Source organism: Sinocyclocheilus rhinocerous, unplaced genomic scaffold (assembly GCF_001515625.1).
Source record: "Sinocyclocheilus rhinocerous isolate Xijiao unplaced genomic scaffold, SAMN03320098_v1.1 scaffold1841, whole genome shotgun sequence".
NCBI classification, from domain to species: Eukaryota; Metazoa; Chordata; class Actinopteri; order Cypriniformes; family Cyprinidae; genus Sinocyclocheilus; species Sinocyclocheilus rhinocerous.
This window is the reverse complement of record NW_015666172.1, coordinates 336732-357174: the sequence shown is the minus strand read 5'-3', so window position 1 is coordinate 357174 and position 20443 is coordinate 336732. Positions and strand designations below refer to the sequence as shown.

Genomic DNA, 20443 nt, shown 5'->3' with positions numbered 1-20443 from the left:
GAATTAAAATCAATGTGGCCCAGATTTGGGCCAGTTCTGCTTTATTTGGCTCATTCATGGCTGACACTGGGCCTTCCTATGGCTTGCTTTATATTTGTATATACAAATATATATTTGTTTGTGAAATGGCACAGTTTTATAAATATCTGAAAGTACACTCTTAACATCAGTCAGTCAAGCATTATAATATGATAATCAATATTATTTAATGATAGAACTTTAGTAATTAGAATTAAAACTTGATAACCATGTTTGAATGCATATTAGTCATTTTAACTGAACTTCGGACTGGTGGTGGTGCTTTTTTGGTCATTCAGTGTTTCTGTAAAAAAAAATTGCGGAAAAAACGAACAAAAATACTGAAAAGATAATAATGATACCAATTCTACTAATAAGAACAATATAAAACGCACTAAGGATTAATAAGCTGCTGGATTCATGAATATTAATCAAGTTGTGTGGGTTTGCTCGAACTGATTTGCTGAAATCAAAACAGGGACGATAATAGCAGAGCGCCAGCCAATGAGATTGCCGGTTGCGCATTAGTTCCACCCACTACCGGAGAAAGCGCCAGTTCTTTAAAGCTTTAGAATTCCAAAGGAACACTGTTATTTTGACAGGAAAATACAACAAAGAATATCGTTTACATGTAGCGCGTCAATTCTCTCTCTCTCTCTGCGTGTGTGTGAAACAAAGCGACGGCAAGTCATGCGCCTTCACACTAGAGTTTACGGTACGTCAAATACAGGTGCGTTGCAGTGTTGCCAATTTAGCTACTTTGTAGCTAGATTTAGCGACTTCCCCGCCCCCTTTGTGACTTTTTTCAAAAGTTTAGGGACAAATATAGCAACTTCTTGGACAAACCTTATCCAAGTTCTCATCTTGCCCACTGATCTACGTTCACCTTTATATAGATCAGTGAATTTGCCATTATGATGTTATGTAGTGACATTTAGCTACCAGTTTTAGCTACTTTCGATTGAAAGCAGTTGGCAACACTGGTGCGTTGCACATCCATTCAGATGAACTGAAAAACAGCACAGATCGCTTGATGGGAGAGTGAAAGCGCTCAGTCAGTGTTCGGCGAGTGAAAATATATCTGTGCTAAACTTATACTTAGCCTCCAACTTACACACTGGCGAGTAAAATCTGAGAATTTATTAGCCACTGGCTAATATTAGACATCATTAAGTCGCCCAGAGTGAAGATTTAATCGCATATGCGAGTGATTTACTCGCAATGTAGAGGGTTAAGCAAATGAGGTCAATTTTGATTTTGACTTTAGAATTCCTTTAACTGATTAATTCAAAACATGCATATACAAAATTTAAATATAGCATATTTGAATTTAACAGATATATCAGAATTTTATAGAACGTATGCAAAATTGCATCATCAAACATCCATCTGAAACCACTGGGTTTTGGATTACACTTTCTGTCATTATCCCGCAGGAAGTGTTTTAATGGGAACATTTACTGGAAAACGAAACTCAGACGTGAGGCCGCCATCCAGTGACTGAACAAAACATGTCCACTGAACAGCAATAGACCGCCTCACACAGCAGCCAATTCTGATAGCAGGCCTAAGCCTGTATTAAATGTCAACCACCGGACACTAAACGGAGATAACGTTATCTTCCGGTCGTTAAGAAGAACGACACAAAAACACGAGATTATATTTTAACCCAAACATCTGCTTCAGTTCCCCTCTTGACAAAATTAAAGCACGTGTACTGCAAATGAAGGGCATAAATCATGCAATATCGTGTATACAACTTAAAAAAAAAACATGTTTGTCATGACTGAACAACAGTTGACCAATCGATCATGAGGCTTTATACCCAAACACCAATCTATAACGCTTCCATTACGAAACCGCATATATCGCCAGATCGAGCGTCGATCATTTTAATGGAAACGTTATAGTCTGTATGGGGTGCTAACGTTATGTTTTTGGCCAGTGTACCTCATACAAAACGAAAGCAATGTTTAAATACACGAAACACGCAATAGGAGTGATCTGATGGGCAGATCGGTCATGAAATCAACCCGATACATGCAGGCCTCTGGCTCTGCTGCTTCGCCCCGTGTATGGTTTACTCCGATCTCAGTCGACGTCGTCGTTTTATAAAGGAAAACAGTTTTATTCTACAAATAAATCACCACATTTACACTAAAAGGTTTCCTAACACAGTTGAGATGCACTACAATAACATACCTCGTATTTTAATAGCAAAATCTTACTGAGGAAATCCGACGAGGAAAACGCTCCGCTTTCTGTGGACGATCGGCTTGCGTCTCAGGCGTGATCAAATGATTGAAGAGCTGAATCACGAGTCAGGAAAACGAATCAAACCCGACCTCTTGTGACACGGAACTCGTTCAATCGTTCACCTATTACTTAAAAACGAATTATTTCGCGAGACTGGCGCACTTTTGTCATAATAGGAAAAACAGAATTTTTACGCCGTTTCTTGTAAACAGCAGAGAGGGGGTCGTTTTCCTTCAAGGATAACCAGGAGATGGCAGTGTTTTCATTTTTGAACCTGACTCTTCTTTCAGGCAAAGACTAGTGGTTAAAACCTACAGTCTATGGTTAAAACCAAAACATCACGTCTAAACAATTTTTTATTTTGTTGTCATTGTCTATTATTTTTATTTGTTGATATTTGTATTACTGTTTGTATACTGTTTTTGAGCTTTAATAATAATAAAAAAAAACATTTCACTTCCCATATTCTTCAATGAAGCTATATTTTTTTATCTATATATTTTAGCGCATTTTAAGTAATGTTGCGTGACTTCATGGTTCACCTTGTGTACAACAACGCAGCTGTAAGTAGTTAATAATTGTACTTGATTGCTATATTTAGGCTTAGTTTTGTGGAGTTTGTACTTTACTTGAGTACAAATTTCCGCTGTAAAATTTATATTATACTTATATATAATTTATATAACTTATAGATACTTTTGTGAACTTATGAAACGTATTTGAATGAATGAAAGTAACCCACTGTCTCTTAATTCCAAAAATGTTTTGTTTAAAAAAAATGTAACTTTTAAATACTAAATACTTTGACTAATGTCTGAGTAATATTTTGACATACCCAAATTAATTAAGTGCAATAAGTTCCCTTTAAGAAATACCAGTCATAATCAGATATGCTGAAGTTCAGAATTGCTGCATGTTGATGTTATTGTCATCTAATCCTCGACACAAGGTCAGAGATGTTGGCAAACTAATGTCTCAAATTTCTGCATAATAGGAACCTGCAGCTAAACCTCCTTCTTTCACACATCAAATGTTTTTTAAAAGAAAAAGTAATCAAACAAGATTTAAAAAAGGAAAGGACAAATAACTTCAGCATATCTGATTATGACTGCTATTTCTTAAAGGGAACTTATTGCACTTAATTAATTTGGGTATGTCAAAATATTACTCAGACATTAGTCAAAGTATTTAGTATTTAAAAGTTAAACATTTTTTAAACAAAATATTTTTGGAATTAAGAGACAGTGGGTTACTTTCATTCAAATACCTTGTATGTGCAAGACAAGTGTGAGACGAGAAATGCTATTTTATACCTAGATTCTTAGAAAATTATTTGCATTAAATGCTTAGAAGAAACACATCTAGGGGACATAGTTGGATACCTTAAATGGACACATATGTTGAATATGTATTATGATTGGATGAGATAGAAGCATCCTGGTTTGATTAGGATATAAATACTGAGTCAGAGTGTTATTCGGGGTCGCACTCTGCAGTCAACTTGGATGACTGTATGACTGTTGAACTTTTCTTGCAAGAAAATAAATATTCTAAAGACTTTTGTCTCATACATTTATGGAAATAGAAAATTGCCACAACAATTGTATTTTAGATCAAATAAGTGCTGCCGTGGTGAGCATAAGAGACTTTAAAAATTTACGTTCTTAAACTTTTGAATTCAACAGTAATGTAGGTTAGTAAGGCTACTCCGTTATGGCTTGCTCATTAAGTCATTATTATGGCCATAAATGAATCAAATTATCTGTCTGTTACATCAGTTTGGCAATCCCAAACTCACACCCTGAGTATTTACTGTGCTTGACCACATGCTAATCTACTGGGCAGAACTTGAGATCAGTTAACCAAGAGAAAGAGTCTGGGCTCTGATTCCCAGAAACATTATAAGTGGACTGTAGAAGTGATTGACACGGTGACACCAATGTTTTCTACAATCTATTTAGCTTTCTAATGCTTTTGGGAGACTCAGCACTAAACAGTTAATTGCAGTGAAAGACACAGAAGAGAATATTTCTTTCACACTTGCTTCTAATCCTATCGCTCATCTAAGTTTTCCTTTGTCCCCCTTTTCTTCTCCATATCTTTCTTACTGGCCCTGGTTTATGTCCAAGTCCAGCATAGTGACAGACCAAAATCATTCAAGCACCAGGGGCCAATTTCAATCAATAACAGTTTGGGCACAGAGAGAGAGAGAGCTGGCCGCATTGCAAACTCTCAGACATGAGCGACAGAAAGAAAAAGAGACATGATGAAAGGTGTCATTTGCACTTCAAGCAAGAGCGTGAGACTTAGATAAACTGTTCACCCTTTTCATCCCTACCCTTTCAAGCATTATTGAGAAGAACAACTTTGCACATACTGTAGCTACATTATTGGCAGCTGGCATGTTTGGCCGTTTGTCCTTGTCTGGCAGTCAGGACTGACTGGACAGTGAGGGGTCCCGTGAACAGATAACTAATTAAATATAACAAGAATAAATGGCCTCCAGGGGTTGGGGGAATACCTGCCACTCAGCGCTACAGGACAGACTCTCCAAGGAGAACTTCAGTTCTTAAAAGGTCACGATAACATGATAACATAATGTCCTCATGGCAGATGGAGCTCAGGCTACAAGTATTTGCAGTTTGCATGTAACCCGCTGGGTCTTATTTCAGACGTCTAGGTTTACTGTGTCAGATCATAGAATCATTTAAATTATATATTGTGCAATCTGTTTATTATATTAATTTATTATTTAAATAAAAAATTGCTGCATGGCTGTATGTCTAAGAATATTAATGTTAATTTCACTGTTTGTCTTTGTGTGTATGACACTGTGCACAGTCTATAAGTGACTATTGGCTATGTTTTATATGGACAGGCCACTTGCAACAAATTCCGATTCATCATGTGGCTTTCTATTGTACCGCCTGTATTGTTATGAAGGTTATTATTATACATTTTAATATGAAAAGCAGATTTTGGTATGTCGCTTAGTCTTAGAGCCACATAGTCTTAGAGTTTGTACTTGACTAACTGGGGCCCAGGTCAGGAAGTAGACAGACTGGCTAAACTGACCACCTGCTAGCCGCCTCACATTAGAGAATTCAGTTAATTCTCAGCACATAGAGACTTTTAATGATAGATCCCCGCTGACGTTTGCATTGGCTACTGTTATACAGACCACTAGGGCACCATACAAACGTTATCAAAGACTTTGCTGATTTTCTATCTGAGTTAGTGCTGGCTGCAGATAAGGTCTTAATTGTTGGTGATTTTATATATTGATGTTGATAATGAAAATGATGCATTGGTATCAGCATTTATAGACATTCTGAACTCTATTGGGGTCAGACAACACATGTCAGAGCCTACTCATTTTTCGTAATCATACTTTAGATTTAATACTGTCACATGGAATTGATGTTAATGGAGTTAAAAATCTGCACCAGAGTGATGATATCTCGGATTATTATCTAGTCTCATGTATACTCCATATAGCTAAAGCTGCAAACTCAACTCCTTGTTACAAATATGCTAGAACCATCACTTCTACAACAAAAGACTGCTTTGTAAATAATCTTCCTGACTTTTCTCAATTCCTCAGCAAATCTAATAGCTCAGAAAAACTTGATGTTGTAACAGAATCTATGGGCTCTCTCTTTTCTAGCACAAAAGATACGGTTGCTCCCTTACGCTTAAAGAAGATTAAGGAAAACAGTCCCACACCGTGGTATAACGAGCACACTCACGCCTTAAAGAGAGCAGCCTGGAAAATGGAGCGCATCTGGAAGAAAACAAAACTAGAGGTATTTCGTATTGCATGGAGAGAAGGTACTTCTTCTTATAGAAAAGCTCTAAAAACTGCTAGATCTGCTTACTTTTTGTCTCTTTTAGAGGAAAACAAACACAACCCCCAACATTTATTAAATAAAGTGGCTAAATTAACAAAAAATAAAGCATAAACAGGTGCAGACATTTCCCAACAGCACAGCAGTAATGACTTTATGAACTTCTCTACTTCCAAGATCGATACTATTAGAGATAAAATTCTAACCATGTAGCCGTCACCTACAGTATTGCATCAGACAGTTCACTATAGATCCCCTGAGAAACAATTCATCTCATTCTCTGCTATAGGAGAGGAAGAATTGTATAAACTTGTCAAATCATCAAAACCAACAACATGTATGTTAGACTCTATTCCATATAAGCTACTAAAAGAGGTGCTTCCAGAAGTCATAGATCCTCTTCTGAATATTATTAATTCGTCAATGTCATTAGGATATGTCCCAAAATCCTTAAAACTGGCTGTTATTAAGCCTCTCATTAAAAAAACACAACCTGATCATAGAGAATTAGTTAATTACAGACTGATCTCAAATCAAATCTGTCAAAAATACTAGAAAAGGCAGTATCCTCTCAGCTTTGTTCTTTTTTAGAGAGAAATGGTATCTGTGAGGATTTCCAGTCAGGATTTAGACCGTATCATAGTACTGAGACTGCTCTCATCAGAGTTACAAATGACCTGCTCTTATCATCCGATTGTGGTTGTATTTCTCTATTAGTGCTACTGAATCTTAACGCTGCCTTTCACATTATCGACCACAAAATATTTTGAGTAGACTACAAAATTATGTTGGAATTAGTGGAATTGCATTGGCATGGTTCAAATCTGACTTATCTGACCGTCATCAATTCGTAGAAGTGAATGAGGTATCATATCGATCACAAGTATAGTATGGAGTACCACAAGGCTCAGTACAAGGACAGCTGATTTTCACGCTTTACATGTTACCCTTTGGAGATATCATCAGGAAACATGGTATTAGCTTTCACTGTTACATTCCATTTACATTTAGTCATTTAGCAGACGCTTTTATCCAAAGCGACTTACAAATGAGGACAATGCCGGAGCGACGAGACAAAAACATTCAAATCCATTATAAACGAGGCATTTGTTGCATCCAGTGGGGACATAATTACGGATTATAATGACTTATACTGTATACGCTTTCACAACGAAACACAGCGTCACACAGGGCGGGCTAGAGTGAGCAGAGGCCGGCATGAGTGAGCGGCGGCGGGCGGGCTTGGGGCAACCACATGTGACGACCCCGGGCTGGACTCCGCTTCGTCCACGGTGAAAGCCGATCCGGCGATCCACAGCGCGAAGTTGATGTATTTCCTCAGCGACCAGCACGGATCAGCTCCAGGCATGACGAAGCGGATATCGTCCTCTTTTGGAAGGCCAAACAAAGTAGTTTCGCTTTCACAACGAAACACACAGCGCCTTCACGACATGGTGGCGGCAACAACAATATTACAGCGAGAATAAAAGTTACGCCTTCTTTCTTTGCGTGAACATTTGGGCTGTGTTATGCAAATCTTCCCACATCGTGACGTAGACATGTGGGGGCGTGTTAGAATGAGCCGTTTTAGGTAGGCGTGGTTGACTCTTAACTTTTATAAAGAATATCTCTTTGGATTTGAGACTTTAGTCTTTGCAACTTTACAGATCTTCTTTATGCACCAAGAGCTTGTAACACTCCAAAGAGAAAGGAAAAATTGAAATCGCATCATATGACCCCTTTAACGCAGTACACGTAGCAAAGTTTTTTTTTAAATTATGTAATAAATAAAAAGAAATCAGTTAGAATAGAAAAGAATAGAGCAAGCTAGTGTTAGAGGCTTTTTTTTGCTTTTGTTAATTGTATAATAAATAGAACAAATAGATAGAATACGAAAAGATTAGAGAAGCTAGTGTTTTTTTTTTTAAAGAAAACCAAGCAGTTAGAAAATTAATAGAGAGTGCAAGTCTAAAAGGGGCAAGTTTTTTTTTTAAAGAATAGAATTAGAATAGAGATTGCTAGAGTTAGAGGGTCAAATACAGAATGCGTTTTTAGTCGTTTCTTGAAGATGGTTAAGGACTCAGCTGCTCGGATTGATTGGGCAGGTCATTCCACCAGGAGGGAACATTTAATTTAAAAGTCCCTGAAAGTGATTTTGTGCCTCTTTGGGATGGCACAATAAAGCAACTTTCACTTACAGAACACAAGTTTCTAGAAGGCACATAATTCTTTGGCTACAAGTTTGTTTTGCTATTCGGCCCGAATCAGTTTTCTAAAGTGTTTTTGAAAAATCACATACCCTGCCTTTAAGTAGAGGGGTTATACGAGCCTGTCTAAATGAGGCAAAAACACCAGTGTGGAGGGATGTGTTAATGATGTGGGTGAGTGCAGGTACAACTGCAGGAGAAATGGCTTGAAGGAGATGAGATGGAATAGGATCAAGCGGACAAGTAGTTGGATGATTAGAAAGGATGAGTTTGGAGATTTCTGCCTCAGAGAGTGAAGAGAAGGATGTGAACGAGTGTATGTTTGCTGGTGAGATGTGCTTGACAGATTGTGGTGTGGAAAATTGTGCACTGATGGTTTTAATATGTTATGCTGTTATGCTGATGATACTCAGCTCTATATTTCTTTGTGGCCCGACGATACATACCAATTCGCAAAACTAATGGAATACATAGTTGATATAAAAAAACTGGATGACTAGTAATTTCCTACTATTAAATTCTGAAAAAAAACAGAGGTGTTAATTATTGGCCAAAAACCTCTTCATGTAATAACCTAGAACACTGTCTAACACTTGATGCCTGCTCTGTCAATTCTTCGTCAACAGTTAAGGTGTGCTATTTGATAGCAAACTTTCATTTGAAAACCATCTTTCTAACATCTGTAAAACCAAATTTTTCCATCTTAAAATATATATATATAAATTATGACCTATGCACTCAATGTCAAATACAGAAACGTTAATTCATGCATTCATGACGTCAAGGTTAGATTATTGTAATGCTTTATTTGGTGGTTGCTCTGCGTGCTTAATAAACAAACTCCAGCTGGTCCAAAATGCAGCAGCTAGAGTTCTTACTAGAACCAGGAAGTACGACCATATTACCCCGTCTCTGTCAACTCTGCACTGGCTCCCTATTAAACATTGTATACATTTTAAAATCTTGCTAATTACTTATAAAGCCCTGAATGGTTTAGCACCCCAGTATTTGAACGAGCTCTTGTTACAATATAGTCCTCCCGAATGTTGTTCGGGAGGCAGCCACACTCTGTCAGTTTAAATCTAGACTAAAGACCCATCTCTTTAACCTGCCATACACATAACACACTATCACATTTCTATAATTCAAATCCGTTAAAGGATTGTTAGGCTGCATTAGATAATAATAATAATAATAATAATAATAATAAACCAGGGGAACCAGACAAGTCCTCTGCACAATCTGACCTGTGTTGCAGCCTGGAATTAAACCTCACCATGCTGTTTTTGTCTGGCCAGAGGAGACTGAGCCTTGTTTCTCCCAAGGTTTTGTTTCTCCATTTCTATCACCGATGGTTCTTTGCCACTGTCGCCTTTGGCTTGCTTAGTTGGCGATGCTTAATTTCTGGCAGTATTGTCGGCTTGATTGCATAGACAATATTGGAAGAGATCTGAACTGGATGATGACATCACTGAATCATCAATGAACTGACCTTAACTGAAATATTGACTGTTTGTTATTGTCCTACTGTAAAGCTGCTTTGACACAATCTGTATTGTATAAAGCGCTATATAAATAAAGGTGACTTGACTTAACGGAATAGATAACCCAAAGATGTGCAACAAGATCTTGAAACATGGATTTTTGAATCATGAATCATTTGCTTCAGTCAAGAAAATTTACTCACCCTCACACCATCCAAATAAATGGTTATATTAATGTAAAATTTAAAAAAAGGGGGAAAAAATGATTATATTAATGTAAAATTTATGTTATTGAATTGGTTTAGTTGTCAGTATGAAAGAACATCCTCTCACAGAATGATTTCTTATGGATATCTGTTGGTTAGCTCAAACGTGCTGGTTAATGTATCCATATTCAATTCAAGTGGGATATGTTCTCATCACCCCATCTTAAATGAGTTCTTTCAACACCTCGGCACCTTCTATTTCAGAGTACAGACACACACAGATAAACACTTACACTCCCTCATGCAAACACGTCCCCTTTAACCTTCTCCCACACCCATGATTTCAGAATTGTGCTGGCGAGGCGTTTTGTGGTAACAGTGTCCTCAGATATGTTCACCATCTTTTCTGCTGTAACTGAAAACAGCTTGCTCCTCATTTCAGCTGTCCTCATCTAACTCCCTTTCTTCCAAAGCCTGTTCCGGGTTCATGTGTTTGGTAAAACTACAATTTTCAAGCTATGATGGTTTGTATAAAATCTCTCAAGAAAAAAAAAAACTATTTTTGACTTGAATAATATATATTTAATATTTTATAGGTTAATCGTTTTAACAATAGTCAAAGTAATATAAAGTTGCTGTAAGTAAGCAAGACAGTCCAATAGATAAGCTGTGAACACCCTGTATTTGCACTTGAGGTTTGACACCCTTAAAATCAGCATAGCTTCTCTGAATTACCTTACACAGGGTTCAAGAGTTTCTGGACAGTTAATGGAACTGTCATTATAATAATAATAATAATAATAATAATAAACCAGGGGAACCAGACAAGTCCTCTGCACAATCTGACCTGTGTTGCAGCCTGGAATTAAACCTCACCATGCTGTTTTTGTCTGGCCAGAGGAGACTGAGCCTTGTTTCTCCCAAGGTTTTGTTTCTCCATTTCTATCACCGATGGTTCTTTGCCACTGTCGCCTTTGGCTTGCTTAGTTGGCGATGCTTAATTTCTGGCAGTATTGTCGGCTTGATTGCATAGACAATATTGGAAGAGATCTGAACTGGATGATGACATCACTGAATCATCAATGAACTGACCTTAACTGAAATATTGACTGTTTGTTATTGTCCTACTGTAAAGCTGCTTTGACACAATCTGTATTGTATAAAGCGCTATATAAATAAAGGTGACTTGACTTAACGGAATAGATAACCCAAAGATGTGCAACAAGATCTTGAAACATGGATTTTTGAATCATGAATCATTTGCTTCAGTCAAGAAAATTTACTCACCCTCACACCATCCAAATAAATGGTTATATTAATGTAAAATTTAAAAAAAGGGGGAAAAAATGATTATATTAATGTAAAATTTATGTTATTGAATTGGTTTAGTTGTCAGTATGAAAGAACATCCTCTCACAGAATGATTTCTTATGGATATCTGTTGGTTAGCTCAAACGTGCTGGTTAATGTATCCATATTCAATTCAAGTGGGATATGTTCTCATCACCCCATCTTAAATGAGTTCTTTCAACACCTCGGCACCTTCTATTTCAGAGTACAGACACACACAGATAAACACTTACACTCCCTCATGCAAACACGTCCCCTTTAACCTTCTCCCACACCCATGATTTCAGAATTGTGCTGGCGAGGCGTTTTGTGGTAACAGTGTCCTCAGATATGTTCACCATCTTTTCTGCTGTAACTGAAAACAGCTTGCTCCTCATTTCAGCTGTCCTCATCTAACTCCCTTTCTTCCAAAGCCTGTTCCGGGTTCATGTGTTTGGTAAAACTACAATTTTCAAGCTATGATGGTTTGTATAAAATCTCTCAAGAAAAAAAAAAACTATTTTTGACTTGAATAATATATATTTAATATTTTATAGGTTAATCGTTTTAACAATAGTCAAAGTAATATAAAGTTGCTGTAAGTAAGCAAGACAGTCCAATAGATAAGCTGTGAACACCCTGTATTTGCACTTGAGGTTTGACACCCTTAAAATCAGCATAGCTTCTCTGAATTACCTTACACAGGGTTCAAGAGTTTCTGGACAGTTAATGGAACTGTCATTCACCATTTTGGGCCAGTGCTGCATTACTAATAAAAATGTTAAATTCGTTGTACATCTTGTATATCCATTTTTATGCCTGTACTATAAGACAACATGTGTACTTCTAGTTGTGCTACTGTTAGGGCCACAAGCTCTTGACATGCACACACACAATCACTGTAGACCAGGCATGCCCATAAAACATATCCAAAAACATATATAACCTTCTGAAGGAGGAACCCATAAATCTTGTTAAGGGGCCCAGATATAGATATCCACTACTGCCTATCTATGGTCCTTATGGCATTACAACTAAACCAAGGCCAAGAGTCGAGGTCATGCCAGCATGTGCTAAGAACATATTCACAGATTCTATGGTATATAGCATATAGATGTATATACTGTATGTGAATTCATTTTTAGTATGATAAAATGTTACTTTTTTCCCAAGCTTGTTGTTACTTGTGACAAGGTAATGTCACTCTGTCCAGTGTGAAAGGTGAAAAGGAACCACATTAAATTTTCTAGTATTCAGTTTATGATAACAGCTAGTGCCATGAGACTACGATTAACACGTCTAATTCAGTCAATAAATCTTGCCAAGGTGTTCAGAATAGTCTGGTCAGACTTTCATTCCTGTATTTATCTTCGGTTGGACTTCATGTCAGCTGATTTTCCTTACAGGTAACCTCCAGAATTCTAAGCAATATTACACAGCAATAGAAACACACTACAGGACAAATTTTGGAATGATTAAGAATTTCTGACGGATCATGTGATACTGAAGACTGTAGTCTTGACTGCTGACAATTCCGCTTTGCCATCACAGGAAAAAAAACTTTTTATAATATATTATTAGAACAGTTATTTTAAATGTCTTACTGTATTTGTGATCAAATAAATGCAGCCTTGGTGACCATAAAATACTTTTTAATAACATTATATATCTTAATTTTTCCAAACTTTTGACCGGTAGTATACAAATTATTTTAATTGCTATTTTACTGGCTTTGGTTTGTATAAAATCTCTCAAGAAAAAAAAAAACTATTTTTGACTTGAATAATATATATTTAATATTTTATAGGTTAATCGTTTTAACAATAGTCAAAGTAATATAAAGTTGCTGTAAGTAAGCAAGACAGTCCAATAGATAAGCTGTGAACACCCTGTATTTGCACTTGAGGTTTGACACCCTTAAAATCAGCATAGCTTCTCTGAATTACCTTACACAGGGTTCAAGAGTTTCTGGACAGTTAATGGAACTGTCATTCACCATTTTGGGCCAGTGCTGCATTACTAATAAAAATGTTAAATTCGTTGTACATCTTGTATATCCATTTTTATGCCTGTACTATAAGACAACATGTGTACTTCTAGTTGTGCTACTGTTAGGGCCACAAGCTCTTGACATGCACACACACAATCACTGTAGACCAGGCATGCCCATAAAACATATCCAAAAACATATATAACCTTCTGAAGGAGGAACCCATAAATCTTGTTAAGGGGCCCAGATATAGATATCCACTACTGCCTATCTATGGTCCTTATGGCATTACAACTAAACCAAGGCCAAGAGTCGAGGTCATGCCAGCATGTGCTAAGAACATATTCACAGATTCTATGGTATATAGCATATAGATGTATATACTGTATGTGAATTCATTTTTAGTATGATAAAATGTTACTTTTTTCCCAAGCTTGTTGTTACTTGTGACAAGGTAATGTCACTCTGTCCAGTGTGAAAGGTGAAAAGGAACCACATTAAATTTTCTAGTATTCAGTTTATGATAACAGCTAGTGCCATGAGACTACGATTAACACGTCTAATTCAGTCAATAAATCTTGCCAAGGTGTTCAGAATAGTCTGGTCAGACTTTCATTCCTGTATTTATCTTCGGTTGGACTTCATGTCAGCTGATTTTCCTTACAGGTAACCTCCAGAATTCTAAGCAATATTACACAGCAATAGAAACACACTACAGGACAAATTTTGGAATGATTAAGAATTTCTGACGGATCATGTGATACTGAAGACTGTAGTCTTGACTGCTGACAATTCCGCTTTGCCATCACAGGAAAAAAAACTTTTTATAATATATTATTAGAACAGTTATTTTAAATGTCTTACTGTATTTGTGATCAAATAAATGCAGCCTTGGTGACCATAAAATACTTTTTAATAACATTATATATCTTAATTTTTCCAAACTTTTGACCGGTAGTATACAAATTATTTTAATTGCTATTTTACTGGCTTTAAAATAGATATTAAGATTTATCTTGTTTGTAAATGGCAATCACTTCAAATATTGTCTTTTTTAGCAGCCTGATGAAAGCCAGTGTTGCTTTGAGACCTAATTCAGATGACACAATTATAGGTTAGTCTGCTTTTCTGCCTCATAAATCTTCAGTTTTAAAAGCTTGCATTGTTTTTGGACACCACACAGGTCTGAGTTTACTGTATGTGTGAGGTCCACAGATTTGGCCATTTAGTTCACAATAGGGTCATTTGGACAATTTTATGCCATTTTGAATTATACAAAGAAATTAAGCAAATGTAGAGGAGGGGCAAAAGAAACCATAATCTCCTGGTATTTATTTTGTCAACGTTCAATCAATGGCATAAGCCTGTGGCTGTGACTACTTCCAGAACAAACAAATCAGCGTCATAAATCTGTTTCAGACTGCGTTCAGAGTTTCATCAAGCCGTGGGTTCATCATTACAGCTTTATGTTCCAGGCCATATCACTGGACTCGATCAGATGTCAGGGAAGCGACAGCAGATTGTCACCTTCTATAATGCAACAGTCCACGTAATTGCTTTTAGAAGATACCTTCGCTTACATTTCATCATTAAATTGATAGTCAGCTAGCAGCTGACTGATGCAGTGAAGGTCATCATTCAGCATGGTTTAGCTCACCATCTTTTAAGTCATAACCCTTTGCCATGTGCTGAATTTACGAGTGCAATCATGCGTTGTGTGTAGCTGCTTTATTGAGTTTGCATTCAGCTGCTTGACATGGCTGGCCCTTCAGCTCAAGGGTCTATTTGGAGTAAGCAGCACATTGTAGTAATGTAATCTATACAGACAGCAGAAAGACATTGTGTTCTTTGCCTCATGTGCTTTGTGAATGTGCCATGATTTTCTTTAAATTCCAAATTTGTTTGTTTGGAATTTAAAGACGAGTATAATGAAAATGCAGTTTTTGATGATCACAATGACACTGAGAGTGATATTAATGATTAACAATGTTGGGGTTAATAATTATATTTCTGCAATGATGATGATGATGATGAGGACAATGCTCATCAATACAATGCTCAAAATAAAACAAATAAATTACAAATTAAAGTTGAGCTGTGTTGGGATGGAAATGGCATATCAGTCTGAGCGTAATGGAGGTGCTGGAATTTACAAGAATACCACAGAGGACACACTGTGGGCTTCTCCAGACAGTCTCGCCACAGTCCCACACAACCATTATGTGCAAATGTCAATGTCAAAAGCCCAACTCAAAGATGAGCTGGTTATTCATTAATGATATGATTGTGGATGGAGTCGTTCACATTTCAACATTCCTGTTCATGTAGTTCATGTGGTTATATCATGCTCAAACACATAATGTTTGTCTTGTAGCTGTCTATTTTTTATTTATTGCCTTGTCCCTCCATATGTGTAAATGCTATTTATTTATTTAGTTATATAATCATTTTATATAAATGTATAATATGTTTAGATATTTATACATTTAGAACATATACAACTTAATACCACAAATGCTGTCAGTAGAGTGAATTTGTATTAAATCCTTTATATTCCTTTCCTCTGACAACAGACAATGTCAAAAACACAATTAAGCCCAAACTGAAAATGATCTGTTTTAGTAATTAAATTTTAGCCTTGTTAGCCTTATTTGCTCATAGAGGATCAGAGTTAGTTGGTGTTAGAGCAGTGCACTTATGGTCACTGCCCCAGACAGCAGAGGAAGATCCATTGTTAGCGTGAAGAATAAGGGAGGAGAAAAGGATGTGAATTGGAGAGAGAACAACAAAATCCTTTCATCCACAGAATTAGTGGGTTACATCAACCAGTTCAGCCGGGGATGGAGGGGAACATACCAAAGCAACAATCAGTCCATAATCATGGTACTTTTTAAGTAGTCCTAATAGCAAATACTGCTTTGAATTAAATGTAAAGTACCTAGATTTATTTAAAGATTGATGTTGATTCTTGTTTTGTTTTGACTGTGTCTTTCATTCAGTTTAATGTGGGAGATCCTGTATGTTTAATGTTATCTGAACCAGTGTTAATCTGGGCTGAGTGACGAGAGGAATATGACATGAAGTAAGCAACAGTATCCTCTAGTCATGTGATCTAGAGAATGATTCTAGGCCCCTAAATGTAAAGCTATGAAGCTTGCAAGAACAGAGGGGGGGTTTCTTAAATATGTTTCCAATTTCATGGCAAAATATCTATTTATTTAAAAAAAAACTCTTATCTTTCTCATCATCCTTAAGGTAACAGTTTCTACACTGTACTTCAGATATATTCAAACAATTACCAGGCTGACTTTGGTATTATATTACAGGCTTGTCTAACCTCATGTTGGGATATCATTTTATACATGATAATGACATTCCTTTGCATAATAAACTGCAGACACAACAGGTGCTGGTCCCTGCAGGCAGCCGAAAACCAACCCCTTGAGCTTCTTGTTTTTCATGCTAGTTGGTCTAAGGACCATTATAAATAAATACAACATGGATTATATAATTAGACTATTGCTATCAGGGGATACTGACTCACACGAAAGGAATGAAACCAGACATGACTAGATTACAGATGCCTTCACCAGCAAATTTGCAACACCATAAAACATTAAGACTTGTTTTCATAGACTGTATCTTGAACAGAAGTACATTTAGTCCTATTGCGCTGGGAAAAAAAACTTGAACTTTTTATACTTACAAAAGCAAGTGAAAATCGTGTTAAGAATACATTCTCTGAAAACAAGCCTCAATAATATTTTGAATACATTTATCTTGTTTTAAAGATTTTTAGAAGTAATGTTTTTTTGCAGTGTAGGGAAATAATCACTGAAACCCATTTGAAAAGTTGTTCTTCTACCTTGTACTTCTGGAAAGTCAATTGATTCATCGTCAACATAAGGTTTAGGACAAGACAGGCACATGAGCGGGACACAAAACACAACAAATCTCACATCCAGACAGGTTAGCGAATTAAACAGCATACGAGGGGAGACAAACACAAATAACATTTCTTGTCTGTCTTTGTTTCAGAGCCAACGTTTCAAGCCACACATTTTCAGATACAAGTAACGCTTAAACGCTGAATCTGGATCAGCTCCCACCATGAAGTAAATCACAACTAATCTAAAATCAGTATAATAGGTTGGTTTTAAAACAAGTCTCCACTTACCTATTTGGGGCATTTGGTTGGGAGAAGAGAGCCAGGCTATTGGCCTGTTTGTTGACATTGTTACTTGTGATAGCATTTGTTGAGCCATCTTGGGAATTTAGTTTCTTATTGTTCTTTATCATACTTCCGCACCAGAAAAGCTGAATGGAGGGCAAATGTGCTCCTGTAGCACTCACACCTGCTCTGGGACCCAAAGAGACCTTAAAATCCACAAATAAACCAACCCACGGGAATACAGAGACTGAAATGCTTTCAGAAGGATGAAAAAGTGTCTAATTGATGAGAAATCAACACATGATGGGATGCTGGTTGTTGTGGATAGTCTTAGGATGATTGATTGGTTGCTGATCCTTACCTGGTGGTGCAAACAAGGTATTGTGTATGGGTTGATAAAATGACCTGGTGAATGGGTAATAAATAAGTGCTGAAAGTCCCAAAATAATGACTACGTCCAATAGATGATACCAGAGCGCTGTAGTTAGAAGATCTTCATTTGACGTACATTGAAGAAAATTTTCTTTCTTCAACAAATGATTTGATAAAATCAAGCTGGCATTGCCTTGTTGACAAAAATGACACACTTTCATATGCTGCAAATACCCCTTTAAAAAATGGAAAGTCTCAAAACAAGGTGGGATTGCAAAGAGTGTCCTTGGATTTCAAGCCACACGTCTTCTGCCTCCCGGATCAGTGAGTTGGTGTAGCTGGGCCAAAGCGTCACATGCCGGACGTCTGTAGGGAGGGGAGAGAAGGGCGATCTAGAGACAGAAAGAGAGAGAGAGAAATATATGGTATTTTCCTCTCTCCATGCTTGGTAGCAAAGGGTCATTTAAAGAGACATTCCTTCATTCTATATCCTCTGCCCCCATTCCCCTCTCTTTTTTTTTTATCTCTCTCTTGCTCTCATAGCTAACTGCTGACCCCATGTGTTGGCTCAATCTCTTGCAAATTGACATTTTAATTAGATATGTTAACAAGACCTGTCATCTGAGTAATTTTAGCTATTTAATTAAAATATCCAATTAGTAAGATTAGCAGCACTCCATTTCCTTGCAAGGCCTCAAGATCACGTCACCTGTCCTTTGTAACGTCCGTCCAACATTTAGGGTCTGGAATTATAGTCAAGGATTGTTCACCATTCAGAATTAAATTTAGATTGCCTTATAAATTCTTATAATTTAATCAGATTTAAATTGAGATAGAATTAGAAAACAGGATGTAGAATTGCAATTTGAATTTGGATAAAAAGGAAGTGGGAGGAAAATTTGAATTACTAGACTTTGTTTGAAAAGACTGAAAAAATATTTGAAGTTTGATAGGCCTTATGGATGGGTGGATGAGCTCATCTTGCTCATTGTCAAATATGACAAATCATTGTATAAGTTTTGTAATTGTACAATAAATTTGGATTTATGCCCAGTCAACTGTGTTGAAGCCTCCATGAATTCTCTAAATCAGATCTGGAATGCAAACTTATCCTCCACTCAAACTCAGCTGTCACTGGAGGCTCAAGAGATAGAATATCCTAATAAGTGTGTCCTGTGTGAGTGGACAGGTTCAACTGTACCTCTGCCCCCTCCATCCACTGGCAGTAAATCCCTCATCTTTGACCTCCCAGATATCAATTACTACACTCGAACTGTGTGAAGAGGAAACTGCATGGCTGTAAATAGTTGACAGAACAACTGAAAGTGCTGTTAAACATATGAGCCCAGTTTTTTGTCTGTTCATTTCCTATTGAAACAAGATGAGGTGGGATATATTAAAAGGGCATGTTCTTTTTAGAGGCCGAGCACCGATGGTGCGAGGACCCTCTTGGAACTGCTCTTGTTTATTATTTAAAATTAGATTTTTAATTAGATCAAGCCTGATAATTCTAATAAGAATTACAAATTTACACATTTTATACTTTCTAAATGTGTATATTTGCTAAAACCCAGGTAGCCAAAACAGTTTGGCCCAATAATGGCCCAGATCCGGCAGGCCGGAAGAAATAACTCGGCCTGGCTGCGGTTGCCAGACTCGGCATGGACATGGGATGAATGACGCCCCAGAATCGGCTCAAATACACTGGCCCGAGTCCGGCTGCCAAAACTGCCGGCATTGGGCCACAATCACGCCAACAAGAATTGAAGCAATTAGCCAGTACTGGCCCGAGTCTGGGTACTGGAACTGAGCCAACACTACCGGCACTGGGCCACAATCACACCAACCAAAATGGTACAATTAGCCGGCACTGGTCCGACACTGGGTACCGAAACTGAGCCGACACTGGGTTACAATCATGACGACACCTAGCCGGTACTAGTCTTTTTCGCAAAAAAAAAAAATAAATTTGTATATATATATATATATATATATATACATACATACATATACATACACACACACACTTACTCATACAGAATTACAACTTTTAAAATATGTGTATTAAAGACTCCTTCCAGTTTTGATATAAAACGAGCTTTGAATAATTTGTTTTTCCACAAAATGACATTGTTACCTTAAAATCCTTAAGATGGCATCTTTCAACTAAAATAAAATATAGATTTTACAGTGTCCTTGTTAAGTCTGCATGTACTTATGCATGTCAACTAAATGTCACCTTTACAATGATTAAGAGTTTGCATTACATTATTTCTTTTCATGGCATCCCCACCTACTACCCCATAACCCCCCCCCAAGTATAAAAATGACAATGAAAATATGAGTGATATTAAAATTTATTTTGGAAAAAAAAATCCAGGAGCTTCCTCAAGTAAGCGCATCCTAAAAGAAGGACAGATTGACAGAAAGAAAGACAAAAAGGTAAAGAGACAATGACACGTATGATTATTCAGACAATCTCAGACTGATAACATGAATGGTAACTCTGGTAAATGTTAACATTTGGAACATACCTTTGGAAGAATTTGTTTGCATTCGGGC

The 20443-nt window shown here is 37.0% G+C and overlaps 1 protein-coding gene across 1 annotated transcript in view; it reads right to left on the bottom strand.

The window, feature by feature from the left end:
* LOC107731901 (zinc finger protein 638-like) overlaps positions 1–17885 on the bottom strand; it is a 31384-nt gene extending 13499 nt beyond the window's left edge. The window contains exons 1-2 of the mRNA XM_016543099.1: positions 17871–17885; positions 17516–17715 (exon numbers count right to left, since the gene is read on the bottom strand). Of these exons, the coding sequence (XP_016398585.1) occupies positions 17516–17637 (122 nt within the window). The 5' untranslated portion in view covers positions 17638–17715; positions 17871–17885. The remainder of the gene's footprint in view (positions 1–17515; positions 17716–17870) is intronic.
* Between the last annotated feature and the right edge of the window lie 2558 nt (positions 17886–20443).